Source organism: Orbicella franksi, chromosome 10 (assembly GCF_964199315.1).
Source record: "Orbicella franksi chromosome 10, jaOrbFran1.1, whole genome shotgun sequence".
In the NCBI taxonomy this organism is placed as follows: domain Eukaryota; kingdom Metazoa; phylum Cnidaria; class Anthozoa; order Scleractinia; family Merulinidae; genus Orbicella; species Orbicella franksi.
In genome coordinates this window covers 744,046-770,980 of record NC_138154.1, presented here as the reverse complement: position 1 = coordinate 770,980, position 26,935 = coordinate 744,046, and the positions used below count along the sequence as shown (strand labels likewise).

At 42.8% G+C, this 26,935-nt stretch overlaps 9 protein-coding genes and 9 pseudogenes across 9 annotated transcripts; 11 read left to right on the top strand and 7 right to left on the bottom strand.

The window, feature by feature from the left end:
- Window positions 1-6: 6 nt before the first annotated feature.
- LOC145499648 (histone H2B.1 pseudogene) lies at window positions 7-1,596 on the bottom strand (annotated as a pseudogene).
- A 369-nt stretch (window positions 1,597-1,965) lies between these two features.
- LOC145500181 (histone H2A pseudogene) lies at window positions 1,966-2,343 on the top strand (annotated as a pseudogene).
- Window positions 2,344-3,449: 1,106 nt separating this feature from the next.
- LOC145500180 (uncharacterized) lies at window positions 3,450-10,073 on the bottom strand. Its single transcript, XM_081479663.1, has 3 exons — window positions 9,554-10,073; window positions 5,802-6,097; window positions 3,450-3,901 (listed from the first exon to the last, which is right to left on the bottom strand). Exons 1-3 carry the CDS (start codon window positions 9,861-9,863, stop codon window positions 3,557-3,559), a joined length of 951 nt encoding a protein of 316 aa, XP_081335789.1. The 5' UTR covers window positions 9,864-10,073; the 3' UTR covers window positions 3,450-3,556.
- LOC145499643 (uncharacterized) lies at window positions 5,349-6,180 on the top strand. Its single transcript, XM_081479161.1, has one exon. It carries the CDS (start codon window positions 5,590-5,592, stop codon window positions 6,163-6,165), a length of 576 nt encoding a protein of 191 aa, XP_081335287.1. The 5' UTR covers window positions 5,349-5,589; the 3' UTR covers window positions 6,166-6,180.
- LOC145499647 (histone H2B.1 pseudogene) lies at window positions 6,991-7,591 on the bottom strand (annotated as a pseudogene).
- Window positions 10,074-10,164: 91 nt separating the features above from the next.
- On the top strand, window positions 10,165-10,925 carry LOC145499645 (histone H3-like). The gene has a single exon (XM_081479163.1). It carries the CDS (start codon window positions 10,399-10,401, stop codon window positions 10,807-10,809), a length of 411 nt encoding a protein of 136 aa, XP_081335289.1. The 5' UTR covers window positions 10,165-10,398; the 3' UTR covers window positions 10,810-10,925.
- A 418-nt stretch (window positions 10,926-11,343) lies between these two features.
- Window positions 11,344-12,274, top strand: LOC145499644 (uncharacterized). The gene has a single exon (XM_081479162.1). It carries the CDS (start codon window positions 11,585-11,587, stop codon window positions 12,158-12,160), a length of 576 nt encoding a protein of 191 aa, XP_081335288.1. The 5' UTR covers window positions 11,344-11,584; the 3' UTR covers window positions 12,161-12,274.
- A 75-nt stretch (window positions 12,275-12,349) lies between these two features.
- Window positions 12,350-13,586, bottom strand: LOC145499646 (histone H2B.1 pseudogene; annotated as a pseudogene).
- A 31-nt stretch (window positions 13,587-13,617) lies between these two features.
- Window positions 13,618-14,557, top strand: LOC145499642 (histone H2A pseudogene; annotated as a pseudogene).
- Window positions 14,558-15,439: 882 nt separating this feature from the next.
- On the bottom strand, window positions 15,440-22,063 carry LOC145500179 (uncharacterized). Its single transcript, XM_081479662.1, has 3 exons — window positions 21,544-22,063; window positions 17,792-18,087; window positions 15,440-15,891 (listed from the first exon to the last, which is right to left on the bottom strand). The coding sequence occupies exons 1-3, from the start codon at window positions 21,851-21,853 to the stop codon at window positions 15,547-15,549; spliced, it is 951 nt and encodes a 316-aa protein (XP_081335788.1). The 5' UTR covers window positions 21,854-22,063; the 3' UTR covers window positions 15,440-15,546.
- Window positions 16,164-16,920, top strand: LOC145499638 (histone H3-like). The gene has a single exon (XM_081479159.1). The coding sequence runs from the start codon at window positions 16,394-16,396 to the stop codon at window positions 16,802-16,804; it is 411 nt and encodes a 136-aa protein (XP_081335285.1). The 5' UTR covers window positions 16,164-16,393; the 3' UTR covers window positions 16,805-16,920.
- On the top strand, window positions 17,339-18,170 carry LOC145499636 (uncharacterized). Its single transcript, XM_081479157.1, has one exon. The coding sequence runs from the start codon at window positions 17,580-17,582 to the stop codon at window positions 18,153-18,155; it is 576 nt and encodes a 191-aa protein (XP_081335283.1). The 5' UTR covers window positions 17,339-17,579; the 3' UTR covers window positions 18,156-18,170.
- On the bottom strand, window positions 18,981-19,581 carry LOC145499639 (histone H2B.1 pseudogene; annotated as a pseudogene).
- LOC145499641 (histone H2A pseudogene) lies at window positions 19,613-20,552 on the top strand (annotated as a pseudogene).
- A 91-nt stretch (window positions 22,064-22,154) lies between the features above and the next one.
- Window positions 22,155-22,915, top strand: LOC145499637 (histone H3-like). The gene has a single exon (XM_081479158.1). It carries the CDS (start codon window positions 22,389-22,391, stop codon window positions 22,797-22,799), a length of 411 nt encoding a protein of 136 aa, XP_081335284.1. The 5' UTR covers window positions 22,155-22,388; the 3' UTR covers window positions 22,800-22,915.
- Window positions 22,916-23,333: 418 nt separating this feature from the next.
- LOC145499635 (uncharacterized) lies at window positions 23,334-24,264 on the top strand. Its single transcript, XM_081479156.1, has one exon. It carries the CDS (start codon window positions 23,575-23,577, stop codon window positions 24,148-24,150), a length of 576 nt encoding a protein of 191 aa, XP_081335282.1. The 5' UTR covers window positions 23,334-23,574; the 3' UTR covers window positions 24,151-24,264.
- Window positions 24,265-24,339: 75 nt separating this feature from the next.
- LOC145499640 (histone H2B.1 pseudogene) lies at window positions 24,340-25,576 on the bottom strand (annotated as a pseudogene).
- A 31-nt stretch (window positions 25,577-25,607) lies between these two features.
- Window positions 25,608-26,547, top strand: LOC145499634 (histone H2A pseudogene; annotated as a pseudogene).
- The last annotated feature ends 388 nt before the right edge of the window (window positions 26,548-26,935 follow it).

The following is a 26,935-nucleotide window of genomic DNA, read 5'->3' as shown; positions in this document are numbered from 1 at the left end:
CAAAAAGTCCGTCATCCAAGAAAGATACGTCCAAGAAGCCTGCAGTCAAGAAGCCATCAGGCACAAAGTCACCAACAAAGCCGAAGGTAGCTGCGAAGAAACCTAGCACAAAGAAAGAAGTTAAAAAGCCGGCCGCAGTCAAGAAAGCTAAGGTGACCAAGAAGAAGTAAACGAAGAGATATCTTCGCCCGGCGTCCAGTAAACCAAACGGCTCTTTTAGGAGCCACCAAATAAACAAAAGCAATGACCAACTTGAAAAAAAAAACAAAACATATATTTCCCTCCATATATTTGACGAAATAACAAAGTAAAACTAGGTGCAACACACACACTCGCACTCACACAGGATAAAAAAAAAAAAAAAAACAGGCAATCGAAGATCAACGCCCGAAAGCTGCAAAGAAAATGCTCTTGTCAATAAGACGTAAGATAGATCTCGCAAAAAAAAAAAACCAAACAAAAGAGATCTTGAGCGTTGTTTAATAAGTTTCTCTGATGCTTGACCAGAGATGGAGTGAAACACTCGAGCGCGTGCGGAGAACGTGAACTTAGCCGTGAACTTCGGTCTAAAAAATCAAAAGAAAATAAAAACTGAAAACCGATAAGGTTGAAAAATGTCAAAGGTTCAGCATCTTGTGAAAAGTTACAAACTCTTCGGGCATAGGCTTTCTTCAGTGTGAAAACCATTACATGATACTTCGTGCGAGTGTTCATTGCAACGTAACAAACGGAAGCTAAGCGCGCGGAAACTGCCTGTTAAATTATGCGCGCGCGGAGAACATGACATTAGGTGCCACTGGCTTGTTGATTTTCGCGGGGAGTCTTATAATAGTCCACGATAAACGTTGACGGCACACGGAAAGTTTGCGTGAAAAACTGACAGGCAGCGTTCCGAGCTATCCTTTATAAAGAAAAGCATAAAGAACTTGAACTGGGCCATTCATTGCTGTAAACAGTTTTATTTTGCAAAAAAAAAAACACACACACACAAAAACTCTATGTATATATTTCTCTTAAATCTAATAGTTATCTCAAATCTGAAAGCTTAAAAGAAAGCCTTGTGTAGTGTGGCGATTAAAGGAGCAGAAGGGGTTAATAACTAAAGAACTGACACGTTGGACATTGCTTTTTATGACATGTGGTGGCTCCTAAAGGAGCCGTTTTTGTTGTGAATCAACGCTGGAGTCGATGTTTACTTGCTGCTGGTATACTTGGTGACAGCCTTAGTGCCTTCGCTGACAGCATGCTTTGCAAGTTCTCCGGGCAGAAGCAACCTGATGGCGGTCTGGATCTCGCGGGAGCTGATGGTCGACTTCTTGTTGTAGTGCGCCAGGCGGGAAGACTCATTGGCGATACGCTCGAAGATATCATTCACAAACGAATTCATGATACCCATGGCCTTGCTAGAAATACCCGTATCGGGATGAACTTGCTTAAGGACCTTGTAGATGTAGATCGCATAGCTCTCCTTTCTCTTTCCCTTCCTCTTTTTCTTGGCCGAACCATCAACTGCCGCCGACTTAGTTTTTCCCGCTCGCTTCTCGCCTTTCTTTGCTGCTGGAACTTTCGGTGCCATGTTTATCTGGCTTCTCTGAAAAATTGGTTGGAATTCTAGATGATCCGATGAGATCAGCTTTGAACATGCCACGGTAACTTAACTGCTATTTATTACAAATTATCCAGGAGGATTAATTAGTATGCGGATCGAAATTGCCTTTCGCCGATTGGTTATTTCATTAACTGACAACTACCCATAGGCCGACGCTACCGACAGCGCATTTTGCCTGCTAATTATCTTTTGTTCGGAGTACGGCGCGGTTTTGATTGGTGCGCTTTGATCCTCTGATTTGAAGAAAAATCAAATAAAAATCCGGGTCATAGTTTCGGGCTGACTAGACTAGAACAAAATCGTTCAACTCAACTTTGCCAGAGATAACAAGCAAAGAGAACATTCAGAAAGTGAAAATGACAGGTCGAGGAAAAGGCAAAGCTCCGGGCACCAAGTCTAAGAGCCGTTCATCCCGGGCAGGACTTCAGTTTCCTGTTGGTCGTATCCATCGTCTCCTTCGCAAAGGCAACTACGGCGAGCGTGTCGGCGCAGGTGCTCCAGTCTACTTGGCTGCCGTACTGGAGTATCTGAGTGCTGAGATTCTCGAGTTAGCTGGAAATGCTGCTCGGGACAACAAGAAAACCAGGATCATCCCTCGTCACCTGCAGTTAGCCGTTCGAAACGATGAAGAGTTAAACAAACTTCTTGCTGGTGTGACTATCGCTCAGGGTGGAGTTCTTCCCAACATACAAGCAGTGCTTCTACCCAAGAAGGCGGAGAAGAAACAACATTAAGCTCCCAGCTTAATAACAAACTCAAAACGGCTCTTTTAGGAGCCACCAAATGTTGATAACAGTCATGTTCCAATACAAAGATAAGCGGCCTTATAGCAATACATCAAAGTTACCAAAAACTACCTCCTGTTAGGCATTCGCTTCAACTACAAAACAAAACTAATGAAATCAATGTAAAGTTGCCTGCAGTACACACATAGAGAAAAACACAAGGCGTACAATAATTAGGCATGCGCGCGTTGGTTTTAAACCGAAAGTCCAGTGTATTATATTTATCAGCTGGAAGTCGATAAAAGTGACTTAAAACAGTCTTAGCGAGTTAATCTCTTGTGTGACTTTCATATATATTCTCTACGGCTTTTATTACAAGATCTAATAAGTACCTACGAGTGTTCGAGACGTTGTCTAGTGGTCCTGCTCGGTTCGGCCAGGAAGGCGGCAAAAGCGAAAGAGCAATCCAAATGTCCGGCAGTAAACTTATTTACTATGTGGGTGTATTCATCATGCAGTTTGCAAATCTAGATATTCGCTGGCGCGTGCTACAGAAAGAATGCAACAGTTATGAATAAGAACTACTGCTGATTACTACAAGCCGAGATGTGTGTCATGCAATAGGAAAACCATTGTTAATGTTATACAAAGCGTGCCCGTAAGTAGTTGGGTTAGTTTACATTTTTTTGTCACCCTTATTTTATGCTTGTCATCTAATCGACAGAGTAGCGGAATAAAAACGTTCTTAACCGACTCTCAACCCGAGGAATGTTCTGGGAGAATGTTCTTAAAATCTTGGTTAATCTCAGCCTTAACGTTCTTATAAAAAAAAAAGTTATAGTTGTCTCAGTCATCTCATTTGCCTACTGAAAGACTATTCCAACTTAAAATTGTTAACAGATTGGTCTTGAAAACACACACCATAATTTAACTCTTATCTCGACGGCCTTGTTTGCAAGCGCTTAATTTGATCAACGCTCGACACCTAAAACCCAACACTTTACATACACAGAACTTTGATCAAAAAAAATGTCAGCTATTATTGCAACTCTTAACTTCTGTTTTACATCACTAAGGTAACGCAAATTAAAGTTCAACATAGAACTGTGTGTTGCTGTTGTTAAAAATGAATCGCATTTATTGCTGGTCGGGACTTTCGTTAGACTTGTTGGCTCCTAAAGGAGCCGTTTTTTTAAGGGGGAGCTTGTAGTCAGGCACTTCCCTAACCACCAAATCCGTAGAGAGTACGTCCTTGGCGTTTGAGAGCGTAGACCACGTCCATGGCTGTCACTGTCTTTCGTTTGGCGTGCTCGGTGTAGGTCACAGCATCACGTATGACGTTCTCAAGGAAGACTTTCAGGACTCCGCGAGTCTCTTCGTAGATCAGACCAGAGATACGCTTCACACCACCGCGGCGAGCTAGACGACGGATAGCAGGCTTGGTTATGCCCTGGATGTTGTCTCTTAAAATTTTACGATGACGCTTAGCGCCGCCCTTTCCTAGACCTTTGCCTCCTTTACCGCGTCCAGACATGACTTGTTTTAGATAATCCAGTAGCGAAACTGCGAGTTAACGAACCCTGCCGACTTTGCTGGCGCTTTAGTTTGTCCAGTTGTACCTCTCGGGAAACGTAACTTTCAAAACAAAGCAAAGGCGAACGCTTTGCCGACAGTCTCATGAATATTTATACTCGGCATGCCTTACTTTGGATAACTTACTTGCCCGTTAAGGAAAACTGTTACGAGAAATTCTCATTTCTTGTTAACAAAGTCAGACTTAAACTAAACAGGAAATATATATATATCTATATCACAGTGCCCACAATTCCGTAATATTCCGCATGCTTTCGAGTCATTTTCAAATTTCTAGCAACAAGCTGCCTAAGATCGAAAGTTCAGCCGCATCTTCTTCACAACAGAAAAGCAAATTTCTCACAGCCAATCACATGCGTCATTAATCAGCCAATCGGATCACGGGCTTTCTGTTATAAATCGATTTTACTCAATGGTGGTGAAACAAATCAAAACTTTTTGATCGCTTTCAAAACGTCAAATCTCTACTTTCAGTCATGGCTCGTACCAAGCAAACGGCTCGAAAATCGACTGGTGGAAAAGCTCCTCGTAAGCAGCTAGCTACAAAAGCAGCCCGGAAGAGCGCTCCTGCTACTGGTGGTGTCAAGAAACCTCATCGTTACAGACCCGGAACAGTTGCTCTCCGAGAAATTCGCCGTTATCAGAAATCTACAGAACTACTCATCCGCAAGCTGCCTTTTCAGCGTCTTGTGCGAGAGATTGCGCAGGATTTCAAAACGGACCTGCGCTTTCAAAGCTCTGCCGTCCTAGCTCTCCAAGAGGCCAGTGAAGCCTATCTAGTGGGCTTGTTTGAGGATACCAACCTGTGCGCTATCCACGCCAAACGTGTCACCATTATGCCAAAGGATATCCAGTTGGCCAGACGAATCAGAGGCGAGCGTGCTTAAGTGAGCTTACGCTTCACATACTTAAAACTAAAACGGCTCCTTTAGGAGCCACCACTTGAAGATAAAGTCAATGACCAATAAATTGTACCCTTAACTTTTAGCAAGGTTCTGTCTTAACACGTTCCACATTTCTTTTTCTGACGTCAAAGCTGTGTTGAAAACGAACAAACAAATGAACGAAAAATCCAACAAACGAAGGATAGAACTAACGAATACGCGAACCAGTCAACAAACAGACGATGGAAAGAACTAACAAATAAACGAACCAACAAACGAAGGAAAGAACGAACAATGAGCGAAGGAACGAACGAACAAACAAACCAACGAACAAACGAAGGATAGAACTAACAAATCAACGAATAAACCAATGAAACTAACCAACCAACAAACTGACCAAACGTCAACAAAACATCAGTCCAATATCATTCTTTCTAGCGTTTCTTCGCATTAGACAGCGTTTGCCTTTACATGTCGGTCGATTCACTTCGAGTTTTATCGTGTTGTTGGAAAAAAGACTGTACCTCGGTCTCTTTAAAAAGGTTTTAATAAAGTATTTCAATGAAAAACTCAAATAAAACTGTGTACCAAGCAATTTATTCCCAAGTATTTGCATGAAAGAAACACAGAATAACAACGTCCGTTACTAACTTTGCCGGGCTTGTTCTCTCTGCGGTCCGCATTTACAAGTAAAAACTTACAATGCTAACAACGTGCCTCGAATTTCTCGAAAGAGTCACACAATTCACAGTTCAGTAGACCGACAGAAACTAGCAGAATGTCAGACAACGCTAAGCGAAAGATGACCAAAACCCCTGCCGAACATCCGAAATACGAAGAGATGATTAAGACTGCTATTCTCACGTTGAAAGATCGCAACGGTTCTTCACGCCAAGCGATCGAGAAGTACGTTAAGGCCAACTACAAGGTGGGAGATACAGCATCTCATCACGTCAAGACAGCTCTGAAGAAGGGTACAGCCAATGGAACCTTCATCCACACCAAGGGAGTGGGAGCTTCAGGATCATTTAAGCTACCAAAAGAGCAGAAAAAGCCGACCAGAAAGTCTGCTGCGCCGAGTAAAAAGCCGCTGGCTAAGCCAAAGAAACCCGCTGCTACAACGAAAGCTTCCACAAAGAAACCTGCGGCCAAGAAAGAGACTTCTTCTACGAAAAACTCTTCTACAAAAAGTCCGTCATCCAAGAAAGATACGTCCAAGAAGCCTGCAGTCAAGAAGCCATCAGGCACAAAGTCACCAACAAAGCCGAAGGTAGCTGCGAAGAAACCTAGCACAAAGAAAGAAGTTAAAAAGCCGGCCGCAGTCAAGAAAGCTAAGGTGACCAAGAAGAAGTAAACGAAGAGATATCTTCGCCCGGCGTCCAGTAAACCAAACGGCTCTTTTAGGAGCCACCAAATAAACAAAAGCAATGACCAACTTGAAAAAAAAAACAAAACATATATTTCCCTCCATATATTTGACGAAATAACAAAGTAAAACTAGGTGCAACACACACACTCGCACTCACACAGGATAAAAAAAAAAAAAAAAACAGGCAATCGAAGATCAACGCCCGAAAGCTGCAAAGAAAATGCTCTTGTCAATAAGACGTAAGATAGATCTCGCAAAAAAAAAAAACCAAACAAAAGAGATCTTGAGCGTTGTTTAATAAGTTTCTCTGATGCTTGACCAGAGATGGAGTGAAACACTCGAGCGCGTGCGGAGAACGTGAACTTAGCCGTGAACTTCGGTCTAAAAAATCAAAAGAAAATAAAAACTGAAAACCGATAAGGTTGAAAAATGTCAAAGGTTCAGCATCTTGTGAAAAGTTACAAACTCTTCGGGCATAGGCTTTCTTCAGTGTGAAAACCATTACATGATACTTCGTGCGAGTGTTCATTGCAACGTAACAAACGGAAGCTAAGCGCGCGGAAACTGCCTGTTAAATTATGCGCGCGCGGAGAACATGACATTAGGTGCCACTGGCTTGTTGATTTTCGCGGGGAGTCTTATAATAGTCCACGATAAACGTTGACGGCACACGGAAAGTTTGCGTGAAAAACTGACAGGCAGCGTTCCGAGCTATCCTTTATAAAGAAAAGCATAAAGAACTTGAACTGGGCCATTCATTGCTGTAAACAGTTTTATTTTGCAAAAAAAAAAACACACACACACAAAAACTCTATGTATATATTTCTCTTAAATCTAATAGTTATCTCAAATCTGAAAGCTTAAAAGAAAGCCTTGTGTAGTGTGGCGATTAAAGGAGCAGAAGGGGTTAATAACTAAAGAACTGACACGTTGGACATTGCTTTTTATGACATGTGGTGGCTCCTAAAGGAGCCGTTTTTGTTGTGAATCAACGCTGGAGTCGATGTTTACTTGCTGCTGGTATACTTGGTGACAGCCTTAGTGCCTTCGCTGACAGCATGCTTTGCAAGTTCTCCGGGCAGAAGCAACCTGATGGCGGTCTGGATCTCGCGGGAGCTGATGGTCGACTTCTTGTTGTAGTGCGCCAGGCGGGAAGACTCATTGGCGATACGCTCGAAGATATCATTCACAAACGAATTCATGATACCCATGGCCTTGCTAGAAATACCCGTATCGGGATGAACTTGCTTAAGGACCTTGTAGATGTAGATCGCATAGCTCTCCTTTCTCTTTCCCTTCCTCTTTTTCTTGGCCGAACCATCAACTGCCGCCGACTTAGTTTTTCCCGCTCGCTTCTCGCCTTTCTTTGCTGCTGGAACTTTCGGTGCCATGTTTATCTGGCTTCTCTGAAAAATTGGTTGGAATTCTAGATGATCCGATGAGATCAGCTTTGAACATGCCACGGTAACTTAACTGCTATTTATTACAAATTATCCAGGAGGATTAATTAGTATGCGGATCGAAATTGCCTTTCGCCGATTGGTTATTTCATTAACTGACAACTACCCATAGGCCGACGCTACCGACAGCGCATTTTGCCTGCTAATTATCTTTTGTTCGGAGTACGGCGCGGTTTTGATTGGTGCGCTTTGATCCTCTGATTTGAAGAAAAATCAAATAAAAATCCGGGTCATAGTTTCGGGCTGACTAGACTAGAACAAAATCGTTCAACTCAACTTTGCCAGAGATAACAAGCAAAGAGAACATTCAGAAAGTGAAAATGACAGGTCGAGGAAAAGGCAAAGCTCCGGGCACCAAGTCTAAGAGCCGTTCATCCCGGGCAGGACTTCAGTTTCCTGTTGGTCGTATCCATCGTCTCCTTCGCAAAGGCAACTACGGCGAGCGTGTCGGCGCAGGTGCTCCAGTCTACTTGGCTGCCGTACTGGAGTATCTGAGTGCTGAGATTCTCGAGTTAGCTGGAAATGCTGCTCGGGACAACAAGAAAACCAGGATCATCCCTCGTCACCTGCAGTTAGCCGTTCGAAACGATGAAGAGTTAAACAAACTTCTTGCTGGTGTGACTATCGCTCAGGGTGGAGTTCTTCCCAACATACAAGCAGTGCTTCTACCCAAGAAGGCGGAGAAGAAACAACATTAAGCTCCCAGCTTAATAACAAACTCAAAACGGCTCTTTTAGGAGCCACCAAATGTTGATAACAGTCATGTTCCAATACAAAGATAAGCGGCCTTATAGCAATACATCAAAGTTACCAAAAACTACCTCCTGTTAGGCATTCGCTTCAACTACAAAACAAAACTAATGAAATCAATGTAAAGTTGCCTGCAGTACACACATAGAGAAAAACACAAGGCGTACAATAATTAGGCATGCGCGCGTTGGTTTTAAACCGAAAGTCCAGTGTATTATATTTATCAGCTGGAAGTCGATAAAAGTGACTTAAAACAGTCTTAGCGAGTTAATCTCTTGTGTGACTTTCATATATATTCTCTACGGCTTTTATTACAAGATCTAATAAGTACCTACGAGTGTTCGAGACGTTGTCTAGTGGTCCTGCTCGGTTCGGCCAGGAAGGCGGCAAAAGCGAAAGAGCAATCCAAATGTCCGGCAGTAAACTTATTTACTATGTGGGTGTATTCATCATGCAGTTTGCAAATCTAGATATTCGCTGGCGCGTGCTACAGAAAGAATGCAACAGTTATGAATAAGAACTACTGCTGATTACTACAAGCCGAGATGTGTGTCATGCAATAGGAAAACCATTGTTAATGTTATACAAAGCGTGCCCGTAAGTAGTTGGGTTAGTTTACATTTTTTTGTCACCCTTATTTTATGCTTGTCATCTAATCGACAGAGTAGCGGAATAAAAACGTTCTTAACCGACTCTCAACCCGAGGAATGTTCTGGGAGAATGTTCTTAAAATCTTGGTTAATCTCAGCCTTAACGTTCTTATAAAAAAAAAAGTTATAGTTGTCTCAGTCATCTCATTTGCCTACTGAAAGACTATTCCAACTTAAAATTGTTAACAGATTGGTCTTGAAAACACACACCATAATTTAACTCTTATCTCGACGGCCTTGTTTGCAAGCGCTTAATTTGATCAACGCTCGACACCTAAAACCCAACACTTTACATACACAGAACTTTGATCAAAAAAAATGTCAGCTATTATTGCAACTCTTAACTTCTGTTTTACATCACTAAGGTAACGCAAATTAAAGTTCAACATAGAACTGTGTGTTGCTGTTGTTAAAAATGAATCGCATTTATTGCTGGTCGGGACTTTCGTTAGACTTGTTGGCTCCTAAAGGAGCCGTTTTTTTAAGGGGGAGCTTGTAGTCAGGCACTTCCCTAACCACCAAATCCGTAGAGAGTACGTCCTTGGCGTTTGAGAGCGTAGACCACGTCCATGGCTGTCACTGTCTTTCGTTTGGCGTGCTCGGTGTAGGTCACAGCATCACGTATGACGTTCTCAAGGAAGACTTTCAGGACTCCGCGAGTCTCTTCGTAGATCAGACCAGAGATACGCTTCACACCACCGCGGCGAGCTAGACGACGGATAGCAGGCTTGGTTATGCCCTGGATGTTGTCTCTTAAAATTTTACGATGACGCTTAGCGCCGCCCTTTCCTAGACCTTTGCCTCCTTTACCGCGTCCAGACATGACTTGTTTTAGATAATCCAGTAGCGAAACTGCGAGTTAACGAACCCTGCCGACTTTGCTGGCGCTTTAGTTTGTCCAGTTGTACCTCTCGGGAAACGTAACTTTCAAAACAAAGCAAAGGCGAACGCTTTGCCGACAGTCTCATGAATATTTATACTCGGCATGCCTTACTTTGGATAACTTACTTGCCCGTTAAGGAAAACTGTTACGAGAAATTCTCATTTCTTGTTAACAAAGTCAGACTTAAACTAAACAGGAAATATATATATATCTATATCACAGTGCCCACAATTCCGTAATATTCCGCATGCTTTCGAGTCATTTTCAAATTTCTAGCAACAAGCTGCCTAAGATCGAAAGTTCAGCCGCATCTTCTTCACAACAGAAAAGCAAATTTCTCACAGCCAATCACATGCGTCATTAATCAGCCAATCGGATCACGGGCTTTCTGTTATAAATCGATTTTACTCAATGGTGGTGAAACAAATCAAAACTTTTTGATCGCTTTCAAAACGTCAAATCTCTACTTTCAGTCATGGCTCGTACCAAGCAAACGGCTCGAAAATCGACTGGTGGAAAAGCTCCTCGTAAGCAGCTAGCTACAAAAGCAGCCCGGAAGAGCGCTCCTGCTACTGGTGGTGTCAAGAAACCTCATCGTTACAGACCCGGAACAGTTGCTCTCCGAGAAATTCGCCGTTATCAGAAATCTACAGAACTACTCATCCGCAAGCTGCCTTTTCAGCGTCTTGTGCGAGAGATTGCGCAGGATTTCAAAACGGACCTGCGCTTTCAAAGCTCTGCCGTCCTAGCTCTCCAAGAGGCCAGTGAAGCCTATCTAGTGGGCTTGTTTGAGGATACCAACCTGTGCGCTATCCACGCCAAACGTGTCACCATTATGCCAAAGGATATCCAGTTGGCCAGACGAATCAGAGGCGAGCGTGCTTAAGTGAGCTTACGCTTCACATACTTAAAACTAAAACGGCTCCTTTAGGAGCCACCACTTGAAGATAAAGTCAATGACCAATAAATTGTACCCTTAACTTTTAGCAAGGTTCTGTCTTAACACGTTCCACATTTCTTTTTCTGACGTCAAAGCTGTGTTGAAAACGAACAAACAAATGAACGAAAAATCCAACAAACGAAGGATAGAACTAACGAATACGCGAACCAGTCAACAAACAGACGATGGAAAGAACTAACAAATAAACGAACCAACAAACGAAGGAAAGAACGAACAATGAGCGAAGGAACGAACGAACAAACAAACCAACGAACAAACGAAGGATAGAACTAACAAATCAACGAATAAACCAATGAAACTAACCAACCAACAAACTGACCAAACGTCAACAAAACATCAGTCCAATATCATTCTTTCTAGCGTTTCTTCGCATTAGACAGCGTTTGCCTTTACATGTCGGTCGATTCACTTCGAGTTTTATCGTGTTGTTGGAAAAAAGACTGTACCTCGGTCTCTTTAAAAAGGTTTTAATAAAGTATTTCAATGAAAAACTCAAATAAAACTGTGTACCAAGCAATTTATTCCCAAGTATTTGCATGAAAGAAACACAGAATAACAACGTCCGTTACTAACTTTGCCGGGCTTGTTCTCTCTGCGGTCCGCATTTACAAGTAAAAACTTACAATGCTAACAACGTGCCTCGAATTTCTCGAAAGAGTCACACAATTCACAGTTCAGTAGACCGACAGAAACTAGCAGAATGTCAGACAACGCTAAGCGAAAGATGACCAAAACCCCTGCCGAACATCCGAAATACGAAGAGATGATTAAGACTGCTATTCTCACGTTGAAAGATCGCAACGGTTCTTCACGCCAAGCGATCGAGAAGTACGTTAAGGCCAACTACAAGGTGGGAGATACAGCATCTCATCACGTCAAGACAGCTCTGAAGAAGGGTACAGCCAATGGAACCTTCATCCACACCAAGGGAGTGGGAGCTTCAGGATCATTTAAGCTACCAAAAGAGCAGAAAAAGCCGACCAGAAAGTCTGCTGCGCCGAGTAAAAAGCCGCTGGCTAAGCCAAAGAAACCCGCTGCTACAACGAAAGCTTCCACAAAGAAACCTGCGGCCAAGAAAGAGACTTCTTCTACGAAAAACTCTTCTACAAAAAGTCCGTCATCCAAGAAAGATACGTCCAAGAAGCCTGCAGTCAAGAAGCCATCAGGCACAAAGTCACCAACAAAGCCGAAGGTAGCTGCGAAGAAACCTAGCACAAAGAAAGAAGTTAAAAAGCCGGCCGCAGTCAAGAAAGCTAAGGTGACCAAGAAGAAGTAAACGAAGAGATATCTTCGCCCGGCGTCCAGTAAACCAAACGGCTCTTTTAGGAGCCACCAAATAAACAAAAGCAATGACCAACTTGAAAAAAAAAACAAAACATATATTTCCCTCCATATATTTGACGAAATAACAAAGTAAAACTAGGTGCAACACACACACTCGCACTCACACAGGATAAAAAAAAAAAAAAAAACAGGCAATCGAAGATCAACGCCCGAAAGCTGCAAAGAAAATGCTCTTGTCAATAAGACGTAAGATAGATCTCGCAAAAAAAAAAAACCAAACAAAAGAGATCTTGAGCGTTGTTTAATAAGTTTCTCTGATGCTTGACCAGAGATGGAGTGAAACACTCGAGCGCGTGCGGAGAACGTGAACTTAGCCGTGAACTTCGGTCTAAAAAATCAAAAGAAAATAAAAACTGAAAACCGATAAGGTTGAAAAATGTCAAAGGTTCAGCATCTTGTGAAAAGTTACAAACTCTTCGGGCATAGGCTTTCTTCAGTGTGAAAACCATTACATGATACTTCGTGCGAGTGTTCATTGCAACGTAACAAACGGAAGCTAAGCGCGCGGAAACTGCCTGTTAAATTATGCGCGCGCGGAGAACATGACATTAGGTGCCACTGGCTTGTTGATTTTCGCGGGGAGTCTTATAATAGTCCACGATAAACGTTGACGGCACACGGAAAGTTTGCGTGAAAAACTGACAGGCAGCGTTCCGAGCTATCCTTTATAAAGAAAAGCATAAAGAACTTGAACTGGGCCATTCATTGCTGTAAACAGTTTTATTTTGCAAAAAAAAAAACACACACACACAAAAACTCTATGTATATATTTCTCTTAAATCTAATAGTTATCTCAAATCTGAAAGCTTAAAAGAAAGCCTTGTGTAGTGTGGCGATTAAAGGAGCAGAAGGGGTTAATAACTAAAGAACTGACACGTTGGACATTGCTTTTTATGACATGTGGTGGCTCCTAAAGGAGCCGTTTTTGTTGTGAATCAACGCTGGAGTCGATGTTTACTTGCTGCTGGTATACTTGGTGACAGCCTTAGTGCCTTCGCTGACAGCATGCTTTGCAAGTTCTCCGGGCAGAAGCAACCTGATGGCGGTCTGGATCTCGCGGGAGCTGATGGTCGACTTCTTGTTGTAGTGCGCCAGGCGGGAAGACTCATTGGCGATACGCTCGAAGATATCATTCACAAACGAATTCATGATACCCATGGCCTTGCTAGAAATACCCGTATCGGGATGAACTTGCTTAAGGACCTTGTAGATGTAGATCGCATAGCTCTCCTTTCTCTTTCCCTTCCTCTTTTTCTTGGCCGAACCATCAACTGCCGCCGACTTAGTTTTTCCCGCTCGCTTCTCGCCTTTCTTTGCTGCTGGAACTTTCGGTGCCATGTTTATCTGGCTTCTCTGAAAAATTGGTTGGAATTCTAGATGATCCGATGAGATCAGCTTTGAACATGCCACGGTAACTTAACTGCTATTTATTACAAATTATCCAGGAGGATTAATTAGTATGCGGATCGAAATTGCCTTTCGCCGATTGGTTATTTCATTAACTGACAACTACCCATAGGCCGACGCTACCGACAGCGCATTTTGCCTGCTAATTATCTTTTGTTCGGAGTACGGCGCGGTTTTGATTGGTGCGCTTTGATCCTCTGATTTGAAGAAAAATCAAATAAAAATCCGGGTCATAGTTTCGGGCTGACTAGACTAGAACAAAATCGTTCAACTCAACTTTGCCAGAGATAACAAGCAAAGAGAACATTCAGAAAGTGAAAATGACAGGTCGAGGAAAAGGCAAAGCTCCGGGCACCAAGTCTAAGAGCCGTTCATCCCGGGCAGGACTTCAGTTTCCTGTTGGTCGTATCCATCGTCTCCTTCGCAAAGGCAACTACGGCGAGCGTGTCGGCGCAGGTGCTCCAGTCTACTTGGCTGCCGTACTGGAGTATCTGAGTGCTGAGATTCTCGAGTTAGCTGGAAATGCTGCTCGGGACAACAAGAAAACCAGGATCATCCCTCGTCACCTGCAGTTAGCCGTTCGAAACGATGAAGAGTTAAACAAACTTCTTGCTGGTGTGACTATCGCTCAGGGTGGAGTTCTTCCCAACATACAAGCAGTGCTTCTACCCAAGAAGGCGGAGAAGAAACAACATTAAGCTCCCAGCTTAATAACAAACTCAAAACGGCTCTTTTAGGAGCCACCAAATGTTGATAACAGTCATGTTCCAATACAAAGATAAGCGGCCTTATAGCAATACATCAAAGTTACCAAAAACTACCTCCTGTTAGGCATTCGCTTCAACTACAAAACAAAACTAATGAAATCAATGTAAAGTTGCCTGCAGTACACACATAGAGAAAAACACAAGGCGTACAATAATTAGGCATGCGCGCGTTGGTTTTAAACCGAAAGTCCAGTGTATTATATTTATCAGCTGGAAGTCGATAAAAGTGACTTAAAACAGTCTTAGCGAGTTAATCTCTTGTGTGACTTTCATATATATTCTCTACGGCTTTTATTACAAGATCTAATAAGTACCTACGAGTGTTCGAGACGTTGTCTAGTGGTCCTGCTCGGTTCGGCCAGGAAGGCGGCAAAAGCGAAAGAGCAATCCAAATGTCCGGCAGTAAACTTATTTACTATGTGGGTGTATTCATCATGCAGTTTGCAAATCTAGATATTCGCTGGCGCGTGCTACAGAAAGAATGCAACAGTTATGAATAAGAACTACTGCTGATTACTACAAGCCGAGATGTGTGTCATGCAATAGGAAAACCATTGTTAATGTTATACAAAGCGTGCCCGTAAGTAGTTGGGTTAGTTTACATTTTTTTGTCACCCTTATTTTATGCTTGTCATCTAATCGACAGAGTAGCGGAATAAAAACGTTCTTAACCGACTCTCAACCCGAGGAATGTTCTGGGAGAATGTTCTTAAAATCTTGGTTAATCTCAGCCTTAACGTTCTTATAAAAAAAAAAGTTATAGTTGTCTCAGTCATCTCATTTGCCTACTGAAAGACTATTCCAACTTAAAATTGTTAACAGATTGGTCTTGAAAACACACACCATAATTTAACTCTTATCTCGACGGCCTTGTTTGCAAGCGCTTAATTTGATCAACGCTCGACACCTAAAACCCAACACTTTACATACACAGAACTTTGATCAAAAAAAATGTCAGCTATTATTGCAACTCTTAACTTCTGTTTTACATCACTAAGGTAACGCAAATTAAAGTTCAACATAGAACTGTGTGTTGCTGTTGTTAAAAATGAATCGCATTTATTGCTGGTCGGGACTTTCGTTAGACTTGTTGGCTCCTAAAGGAGCCGTTTTTTTAAGGGGGAGCTTGTAGTCAGGCACTTCCCTAACCACCAAATCCGTAGAGAGTACGTCCTTGGCGTTTGAGAGCGTAGACCACGTCCATGGCTGTCACTGTCTTTCGTTTGGCGTGCTCGGTGTAGGTCACAGCATCACGTATGACGTTCTCAAGGAAGACTTTCAGGACTCCGCGAGTCTCTTCGTAGATCAGACCAGAGATACGCTTCACACCACCGCGGCGAGCTAGACGACGGATAGCAGGCTTGGTTATGCCCTGGATGTTGTCTCTTAAAATTTTACGATGACGCTTAGCGCCGCCCTTTCCTAGACCTTTGCCTCCTTTACCGCGTCCAGACATGACTTGTTTTAGATAATCCAGTAGCGAAACTGCGAGTTAACGAACCCTGCCGACTTTGCTGGCGCTTTAGTTTGTCCAGTTGTACCTCTCGGGAAACGTAACTTTCAAAACAAAGCAAAGGCGAACGCTTTGCCGACAGTCTCATGAATATTTATACTCGGCATGCCTTACTTTGGATAACTTACTTGCCCGTTAAGGAAAACTGTTACGAGAAATTCTCATTTCTTGTTAACAAAGTCAGACTTAAACTAAACAGGAAATATATATATATCTATATCACAGTGCCCACAATTCCGTAATATTCCGCATGCTTTCGAGTCATTTTCAAATTTCTAGCAACAAGCTGCCTAAGATCGAAAGTTCAGCCGCATCTTCTTCACAACAGAAAAGCAAATTTCTCACAGCCAATCACATGCGTCATTAATCAGCCAATCGGATCACGGGCTTTCTGTTATAAATCGATTTTACTCAATGGTGGTGAAACAAATCAAAACTTTTTGATCGCTTTCAAAACGTCAAATCTCTACTTTCAGTCATGGCTCGTACCAAGCAAACGGCTCGAAAATCGACTGGTGGAAAAGCTCCTCGTAAGCAGCTAGCTACAAAAGCAGCCCGGAAGAGCGCTCCTGCTACTGGTGGTGTCAAGAAACCTCATCGTTACAGACCCGGAACAGTTGCTCTCCGAGAAATTCGCCGTTATCAGAAATCTACAGAACTACTCATCCGCAAGCTGCCTTTTCAGCGTCTTGTGCGAGAGATTGCGCAGGATTTCAAAACGGACCTGCGCTTTCAAAGCTCTGCCGTCCTAGCTCTCCAAGAGGCCAGTGAAGCCTATCTAGTGGGCTTGTTTGAGGATACCAACCTGTGCGCTATCCACGCCAAACGTGTCACCATTATGCCAAAGGATATCCAGTTGGCCAGACGAATCAGAGGCGAGCGTGCTTAAGTGAGCTTACGCTTCACATACTTAAAACTAAAACGGCTCCTTTAGGAGCCACCACTTGAAGATAAAGTCAATGACCAATAAATTGTACCCTTAACTTTTAGCAAGGTTCTGTCTTAACACGTTCCACATTTCTTTTTCTGACGTCAAAGCTGTGTTGAAAACGAACAAACAAATGAACGAAAAATCCAACAAACGAAGGATAGAACTAACGAATACGCGAACCAGTCAACAAACAGACGATGGAAAGAACTAACAAATAAACGAACCAACAAACGAAGGAAAGAACGAACAATGAGCGAAGGAACGAACGAACAAACAAACCAACGAACAAACGAAGGATAGAACTAACAAATCAACGAATAAACCAATGAAACTAACCAACCAACAAACTGACCAAACGTCAACAAAACATCAGTCCAATATCATTCTTTCTAGCGTTTCTTCGCATTAGACAGCGTTTGCCTTTACATGTCGGTCGATTCACTTCGAGTTTTATCGTGTTGTTGGAAAAAAGACTGTACCTCGGTCTCTTTAAAAAGGTTTTAATAAAGTATTTCAATGAAAAACTCAAATAAAACTGTGTACCAAGCAATTTATTCCCAAGTATTTGCATGAAAGAAACACAGAATAACAACGTCCGTTACTAACTTTGCCGGGCTTGTTCTCTCTGCGGTCCGCATTTACAAGTAAAAACTTACAATGCTAACAACGTGCCTCGAATTTCTCGAAAGAGTCACACAATTCACAGTTCAGTAGACCGACAGAAACTAGCAGAATGTCAGACAACGCTAAGCGAAAGATGACCAAAACCCCTGCCGAACATCCGAAATACGAAGAGATGATTAAGACTGCTATTCTCACGTTGAAAGATCGCAACGGTTCTTCACGCCAAGCGATCGAGAAGTACGTTAAGGCCAACTACAAGGTGGGAGATACAGCATCTCATCACGTCAAGACAGCTCTGAAGAAGGGTACAGCCAATGGAACCTTCATCCACACCAAGGGAGTGGGAGCTTCAGGATCATTTAAGCTACCAAAAGAGCAGAAAAAGCCGACCAGAAAGTCTGCTGCGCCGAGTAAAAAGCCGCTGGCTAAGCCAAAGAAACCCGCTGCTACAACGAAAGCTTCCACAAAGAAACCTGCGGCCAAGAAAGAGACTTCTTCTACGAAAAACTCTTCTACAAAAAGTCCGTCATCCAAGAAAGATACGTCCAAGAAGCCTGCAGTCAAGAAGCCATCAGGCACAAAGTCACCAACAAAGCCGAAGGTAGCTGCGAAGAAACCTAGCACAAAGAAAGAAGTTAAAAAGCCGGCCGCAGTCAAGAAAGCTAAGGTGACCAAGAAGAAGTAAACGAAGAGATATCTTCGCCCGGCGTCCAGTAAACCAAACGGCTCTTTTAGGAGCCACCAAATAAACAAAAGCAATGACCAACTTGAAAAAAAAAACAAAACATATATTTCCCTCCATATATTTGACGAAATAACAAAGTAAAACTAGGTGCAACACACACACTCGCACTCACACAGGATAAAAAAAAAAAAAAAAACAGGCAATCGAAGATCAACGCCCGAAAGCTGCAAAGAAAATGCTCTTGTCAATAAGACGTAAGATAGATCTCGCAAAAAAAAAAAACCAAACAAAAGAGATCTTGAGCGTTGTTTAATAAGTTTCTCTGATGCTTGACCAGAGATGGAGTGAAACACTCGAGCGCGTGCGGAGAACGTGAACTTAGCCGTGAACTTCGGTCTAAAAAATCAAAAGAAAATAAAAACTGAAAACCGATAAGGTTGAAAAATGTCAAAGGTTCAGCATCTTGTGAAAAGTTACAAACTCTTCGGGCATAGGCTTTCTTCAGTGTGAAAACCATTACATGATACTTCGTGCGAGTGTTCATTGCAACGTAACAAACGGAAGCTAAGCGCGCGGAAACTGCCTGTTAAATTATGCGCGCGCGGAGAACATGACATTAGGTGCCACTGGCTTGTTGATTTTCGCGGGGAGTCTTATAATAGTCCACGATAAACGTTGACGGCACACGGAAAGTTTGCGTGAAAAACTGACAGGCAGCGTTCCGAGCTATCCTTTATAAAGAAAAGCATAAAGAACTTGAACTGGGCCATTCATTGCTGTAAACAGTTTTATTTTGCAAAAAAAAAAACACACACACACAAAAACTCTATGTATATATTTCTCTTAAATCTAATAGTTATCTCAAATCTGAAAGCTTAAAAGAAAGCCTTGTGTAGTGTGGCGATTAAAGGAGCAGAAGGGGTTAATAACTAAAGAACTGACACGTTGGACATTGCTTTTTATGACATGTGGTGGCTCCTAAAGGAGCCGTTTTTGTTGTGAATCAACGCTGGAGTCGATGTTTACTTGCTGCTGGTATACTTGGTGACAGCCTTAGTGCCTTCGCTGACAGCATGCTTTGCAAGTTCTCCGGGCAGAAGCAACCTGATGGCGGTCTGGATCTCGCGGGAGCTGATGGTCGACTTCTTGTTGTAGTGCGCCAGGCGGGAAGACTCATTGGCGATACGCTCGAAGATATCATTCACAAACGAATTCATGATACCCATGGCCTTGCTAGAAATACCCGTATCGGGATGAACTTGCTTAAGGACCTTGTAGATGTAGATCGCATAGCTCTCCTTTCTCTTTCCCTTCCTCTTTTTCTTGGCCGAACCATCAACTGCCGCCGACTTAGTTTTTCCCGCTCGCTTCTCGCCTTTCTTTGCTGCTGGAACTTTCGGTGCCATGTTTATCTGGCTTCTCTGAAAAATTGGTTGGAATTCTAGATGATCCGATGAGATCAGCTTTGAACATGCCACGGTAACTTAACTGCTATTTATTACAAATTATCCAGGAGGATTAATTAGTATGCGGATCGAAATTGCCTTTCGCCGATTGGTTATTTCATTAACTGACAACTACCCATAGGCCGACGCTACCGACAGCGCATTTTGCCTGCTAATTATCTTTTGTTCGGAGTACGGCGCGGTTTTGATTGGTGCGCTTTGATCCTCTGATTTGAAGAAAAATCAAATAAAAATCCGGGTCATAGTTTCGGGCTGACTAGACTAGAACAAAATCGTTCAACTCAACTTTGCCAGAGATAACAAGCAAAGAGAACATTCAGAAAGTGAAAATGACAGGTCGAGGAAAAGGCAAAGCTCCGGGCACCAAGTCTAAGAGCCGTTCATCCCGGGCAGGACTTCAGTTTCCTGTTGGTCGTATCCATCGTCTCCTTCGCAAAGGCAACTACGGCGAGCGTGTCGGCGCAGGTGCTCCAGTCTACTTGGCTGCCGTACTGGAGTATCTGAGTGCTGAGATTCTCGAGTTAGCTGGAAATGCTGCTCGGGACAACAAGAAAACCAGGATCATCCCTCGTCACCTGCAGTTAGCCGTTCGAAACGATGAAGAGTTAAACAAACTTCTTGCTGGTGTGACTATCGCTCAGGGTGGAGTTCTTCCCAACATACAAGCAGTGCTTCTACCCAAGAAGGCGGAGAAGAAACAACATTAAGCTCCCAGCTTAATAACAAACTCAAAACGGCTCTTTTAGGAGCCACCAAATGTTGATAACAGTCATGTTCCAATACAAAGATAAGCGGCCTTATAGCAATACATCAAAGTTACCAAAAACTACCTCCTGTTAGGCATTCGCTTCAACTACAAAACAAAACTAATGAAATCAATGTAAAGTTGCCTGCAGTACACACATAGAGAAAAACACAAGGCGTACAATAATTAGGCATGCGCGCGTTGGTTTTAAACCGAAAGTCCAGTGTATTATATTTATCAGCTGGAAGTCGATAAAAGTGACTTAAAACAGTCTTAGCGAGTTAATCTCTTGTGTGACTTTCATATATATTCTCTACGGCTTTTATTACAAGATCTAATAAGTACCTACGAGTGTTCGAGACGTTGTCTAGTGGTCCTGCTCGGTTCGGCCAGGAAGGCGGCAAAAGCGAAAGAGCAATCCAAATGTCCGGCAGTAAACTTATTTACTATGTGGGTGTATTCATCATGCAGTTTGCAAATCTAGATATTCGCTGGCGCGTGCTACAGAAAGAATGCAACAGTTATGAATAAGAACTACTGCTGATTACTACAAGCCGAGATGTGTGTCATGCAATAGGAAAACCATTGTTAATGTTATACAAAGCGTGCCCGTAAGTAGTTGGGTTAGTTTACATTTTTTTGTCACCCTTATTTTATGCTTGTCATCTAATCGACAGAGTAGCGGAATAAAAACGTTCTTAACCGACTCTCAACCCGAGGAATGTTCTGGGAGAATGTTCTTAAAATCTTGGTTAATCTCAGCCTTAACGTTCTTATAAAAAAAAAAGTTATAGTTGTCTCAGTCATCTCATTTGCCTACTGAAAGACTATTCCAACTTAAAATTGTTAACAGATTGGTCTTGAAAACACACACCATAATTTAACTCTTATCTCGACGGCCTTGTTTGCAAGCGCTTAATTTGATCAACGCTCGACACCTAAAACCCAACACTTTACATACACAGAACTTTGATCAAAAAAAATGTCAGCTATTATTGCAACTCTTAACTTCTGTTTTACATCACTAAGGTAACGCAAATTAAAGTTCAACATAGAACTGTGTGTTGCTGTTGTTAAAAATGAATCGCATTTATTGCTGGTCGGGACTTTCGTTAGACTTGTTGGCTCCTAAAGGAGCCGTTTTTTTAAGGGGGAGCTTGTAGTCAGGCACTTCCCTAACCACCAAATCCGTAGAGAGTACGTCCTTGGCGTTTGAGAGCGTAGACCACGTCCATGGCTGTCACTGTCTTTCGTTTGGCGTGCTCGGTGTAGGTCACAGCATCACGTATGACGTTCTCAAGGAAGACTTTCAGGACTCCGCGAGTCTCTTCGTAGATCAGACCAGAGATACGCTTCACACCACCGCGGCGAGCTAGACGACGGATAGCAGGCTTGGTTATGCCCTGGATGTTGTCTCTTAAAATTTTACGATGACGCTTAGCGCCGCCCTTTCCTAGACCTTTGCCTCCTTTACCGCGTCCAGACATGACTTGTTTTAGATAATCCAGTAGCGAAACTGCGAGTTAACGAACCCTGCCGACTTTGCTGGCGCTTTAGTTTGTCCAGTTGTACCTCTCGGGAAACGTAACTTTCAAAACAAAGCAAAGGCGAACGCTTTGCCGACAGTCTCATGAATATTTATACTCGGCATGCCTTACTTTGGATAACTTACTTGCCCGTTAAGGAAAACTGTTACGAGAAATTCTCATTTCTTGTTAACAAAGTCAGACTTAAACTAAACAGGAAATATATATATATCTATATCACAGTGCCCACAATTCCGTAATATTCCGCATGCTTTCGAGTCATTTTCAAATTTCTAGCAACAAGCTGCCTAAGATCGAAAGTTCAGCCGCATCTTCTTCACAACAGAAAAGCAAATTTCTCACAGCCAATCACATGCGTCATTAATCAGCCAATCGGATCACGGGCTTTCTGTTATAAATCGATTTTACTCAATGGTGGTGAAACAAATCAAAACTTTTTGATCGCTTTCAAAACGTCAAATCTCTACTTTCAGTCATGGCTCGTACCAAGCAAACGGCTCGAAAATCGACTGGTGGAAAAGCTCCTCGTAAGCAGCTAGCTACAAAAGCAGCCCGGAAGAGCGCTCCTGCTACTGGTGGTGTCAAGAAACCTCATCGTTACAGACCCGGAACAGTTGCTCTCCGAGAAATTCGCCGTTATCAGAAATCTACAGAACTACTCATCCGCAAGCTGCCTTTTCAGCGTCTTGTGCGAGAGATTGCGCAGGATTTCAAAACGGACCTGCGCTTTCAAAGCTCTGCCGTCCTAGCTCTCCAAGAGGCCAGTGAAGCCTATCTAGTGGGCTTGTTTGAGGATACCAACCTGTGCGCTATCCACGCCAAACGTGTCACCATTATGCCAAAGGATATCCAGTTGGCCAGACGAATCAGAGGCGAGCGTGCTTAAGTGAGCTTACGCTTCACATACTTAAAACTAAAACGGCTCCTTTAGGAGCCACCACTTGAAGATAAAGTCAATGACCAATAAATTGTACCCTTAACTTTTAGCAAGGTTCTGTCTTAACACGTTCCACATTTCTTTTTCTGACGTCAAAGCTGTGTTGAAAACGAACAAACAAATGAACGAAAAATCCAACAAACGAAGGATAGAACTAACGAATACGCGAACCAGTCAACAAACAGACGATGGAAAGAACTAACAAATAAACGAACCAACAAACGAAGGAAAGAACGAACAATGAGCGAAGGAACGAACGAACAAACAAACCAACGAACAAACGAAGGATAGAACTAACAAATCAACGAATAAACCAATGAAACTAACCAACCAACAAACTGACCAAACGTCAACAAAACATCAGTCCAATATCATTCTTTCTAGCGTTTCTTCGCATTAGACAGCGTTTGCCTTTACATGTCGGTCGATTCACTTCGAGTTTTATCGTGTTGTTGGAAAAAAGACTGTACCTCGGTCTCTTTAAAAAGGTTTTAATAAAGTATTTCAATGAAAAACTCAAATAAAACTGTGTACCAAGCAATTTATTCCCAAGTATTTGCATGAAAGAAACACAGAATAACAACGTCCGTTACTAACTTTGCCGGGCTTGTTCTCTCTGCGGTCCGCATTTACAAGTAAAAACTTACAATGCTAACAACGTGCCTCGAATTTCTCGAAAGAGTCACACAATTCACAGTTCAGTAGACCGACAGAAACTAGCAGAATGTCAGACAACGCTAAGCGAAAGATGACCAAAACCCCTGCCGAACATCCGAAATACGAAGAGATGATTAAGACTGCTATTCTCACGTTGAAAGATCGCAACGGTTCTTCACGCCAAGCGATCGAGAAGTACGTTAAGGCCAACTACAAGGTGGGAGATACAGCATCTCATCACGTCAAGACAGCTCTGAAGAAGGGTACAGCCAATGGAACCTTCATCCACACCAAGGGAGTGGGAGCTTCAGGATCATTTAAGCTACCAAAAGAGCAGAAAAAGCCGACCAGAAAGTCTGCTGCGCCGAGTAAAAAGCCGCTGGCTAAGCCAAAGAAACCCGCTGCTACAACGAAAGCTTCCACAAAGAAACCTGCGGCCAAGAAAGAGACTTCTTCTACGAAAAACTCTTCTACAAAAAGTCCGTCATCCAAGAAAGATACGTCCAAGAAGCCTGCAGTCAAGAAGCCATCAGGCACAAAGTCACCAACAAAGCCGAAGGTAGCTGCGAAGAAACCTAGCACAAAGAAAGAAGTTAAAAAGCCGGCCGCAGTCAAGAAAGCTAAGGTGACCAAGAAGAAGTAAACGAAGAGATATCTTCGCCCGGCGTCCAGTAAACCAAACGGCTCTTTTAGGAGCCACCAAATAAACAAAAGCAATGACCAACTTGAAAAAAAAAACAAAACATATATTTCCCTCCATATATTTGACGAAATAACAAAGTAAAACTAGGTGCAACACACACACTCGCACTCACACAGGATAAAAAAAAAAAAAAAAACAGGCAATCGAAGATCAACGCCCGAAAGCTGCAAAGAAAATGCTCTTGTCAATAAGACGTAAGATAGATCTCGCAAAAAAAAAAAACCAAACAAAAGAGATCTTGAGCGTTGTTTAATAAGTTTCTCTGATGCTTGACCAGAGATGGAGTGAAACACTCGAGCGCGTGCGGAGAACGTGAACTTAGCCGTGAACTTCGGTCTAAAAAATCAAAAGAAAATAAAAACTGAAAACCGATAAGGTTGAAAAATGTCAAAGGTTCAGCATCTTGTGAAAAGTTACAAACTCTTCGGGCATAGGCTTTCTTCAGTGTGAAAACCATTACATGATACTTCGTGCGAGTGTTCATTGCAACGTAACAAACGGAAGCTAAGCGCGCGGAAACTGCCTGTTAAATTATGCGCGCGCGGAGAACATGACATTAGGTGCCACTGGCTTGTTGATTTTCGCGGGGAGTCTTATAATAGTCCACGATAAACGTTGACGGCACACGGAAAGTTTGCGTGAAAAACTGACAGGCAGCGTTCCGAGCTATCCTTTATAAAGAAAAGCATAAAGAACTTGAACTGGGCCATTCATTGCTGTAAACAGTTTTATTTTGCAAAAAAAAAAACACACACACACAAAAACTCTATGTATATATTTCTCTTAAATCTAATAGTTATCTCAAATCTGAAAGCTTAAAAGAAAGCCTTGTGTAGTGTGGCGATTAAAGGAGCAGAAGGGGTTAATAACTAAAGAACTGACACGTTGGACATTGCTTTTTATGACATGTGGTGGCTCCTAAAGGAGCCGTTTTTGTTGTGAATCAACGCTGGAGTCGATGTTTACTTGCTGCTGGTATACTTGGTGACAGCCTTAGTGCCTTCGCTGACAGCATGCTTTGCAAGTTCTCCGGGCAGAAGCAACCTGATGGCGGTCTGGATCTCGCGGGAGCTGATGGTCGACTTCTTGTTGTAGTGCGCCAGGCGGGAAGACTCATTGGCGATACGCTCGAAGATATCATTCACAAACGAATTCATGATACCCATGGCCTTGCTAGAAATACCCGTATCGGGATGAACTTGCTTAAGGACCTTGTAGATGTAGATCGCATAGCTCTCCTTTCTCTTTCCCTTCCTCTTTTTCTTGGCCGAACCATCAACTGCCGCCGACTTAGTTTTTCCCGCTCGCTTCTCGCCTTTCTTTGCTGCTGGAACTTTCGGTGCCATGTTTATCTGGCTTCTCTGAAAAATTGGTTGGAATTCTAGATGATCCGATGAGATCAGCTTTGAACATGCCACGGTAACTTAACTGCTATTTATTACAAATTATCCAGGAGGATTAATTAGTATGCGGATCGAAATTGCCTTTCGCCGATTGGTTATTTCATTAACTGACAACTACCCATAGGCCGACGCTACCGACAGCGCATTTTGCCTGCTAATTATCTTTTGTTCGGAGTACGGCGCGGTTTTGATTGGTGCGCTTTGATCCTCTGATTTGAAGAAAAATCAAATAAAAATCCGGGTCATAGTTTCGGGCTGACTAGACTAGAACAAAATCGTTCAACTCAACTTTGCCAGAGATAACAAGCAAAGAGAACATTCAGAAAGTGAAAATGACAGGTCGAGGAAAAGGCAAAGCTCCGGGCACCAAGTCTAAGAGCCGTTCATCCCGGGCAGGACTTCAGTTTCCTGTTGGTCGTATCCATCGTCTCCTTCGCAAAGGCAACTACGGCGAGCGTGTCGGCGCAGGTGCTCCAGTCTACTTGGCTGCCGTACTGGAGTATCTGAGTGCTGAGATTCTCGAGTTAGCTGGAAATGCTGCTCGGGACAACAAGAAAACCAGGATCATCCCTCGTCACCTGCAGTTAGCCGTTCGAAACGATGAAGAGTTAAACAAACTTCTTGCTGGTGTGACTATCGCTCAGGGTGGAGTTCTTCCCAACATACAAGCAGTGCTTCTACCCAAGAAGGCGGAGAAGAAACAACATTAAGCTCCCAGCTTAATAACAAACTCAAAACGGCTCTTTTAGGAGCCACCAAATGTTGATAACAGTCATGTTCCAATACAAAGATAAGCGGCCTTATAGCAATACATCAAAGTTACCAAAAACTACCTCCTGTTAGGCATTCGCTTCAACTACAAAACAAAACTAATGAAATCAATGTAAAGTTGCCTGCAGTACACACATAGAGAAAAACACAAGGCGTACAATAATTAGGCATGCGCGCGTTGGTTTTAAACCGAAAGTCCAGTGTATTATATTTATCAGCTGGAAGTCGATAAAAGTGACTTAAAACAGTCTTAGCGAGTTAATCTCTTGTGTGACTTTCATATATATTCTCTACGGCTTTTATTACAAGATCTAATAAGTACCTACGAGTGTTCGAGACGTTGTCTAGTGGTCCTGCTCGGTTCGGCCAGGAAGGCGGCAAAAGCGAAAGAGCAATCCAAATGTCCGGCAGTAAACTTATTTACTATGTGGGTGTATTCATCATGCAGTTTGCAAATCTAGATATTCGCTGGCGCGTGCTACAGAAAGAATGCAACAGTTATGAATAAGAACTACTGCTGATTACTACAAGCCGAGATGTGTGTCATGCAA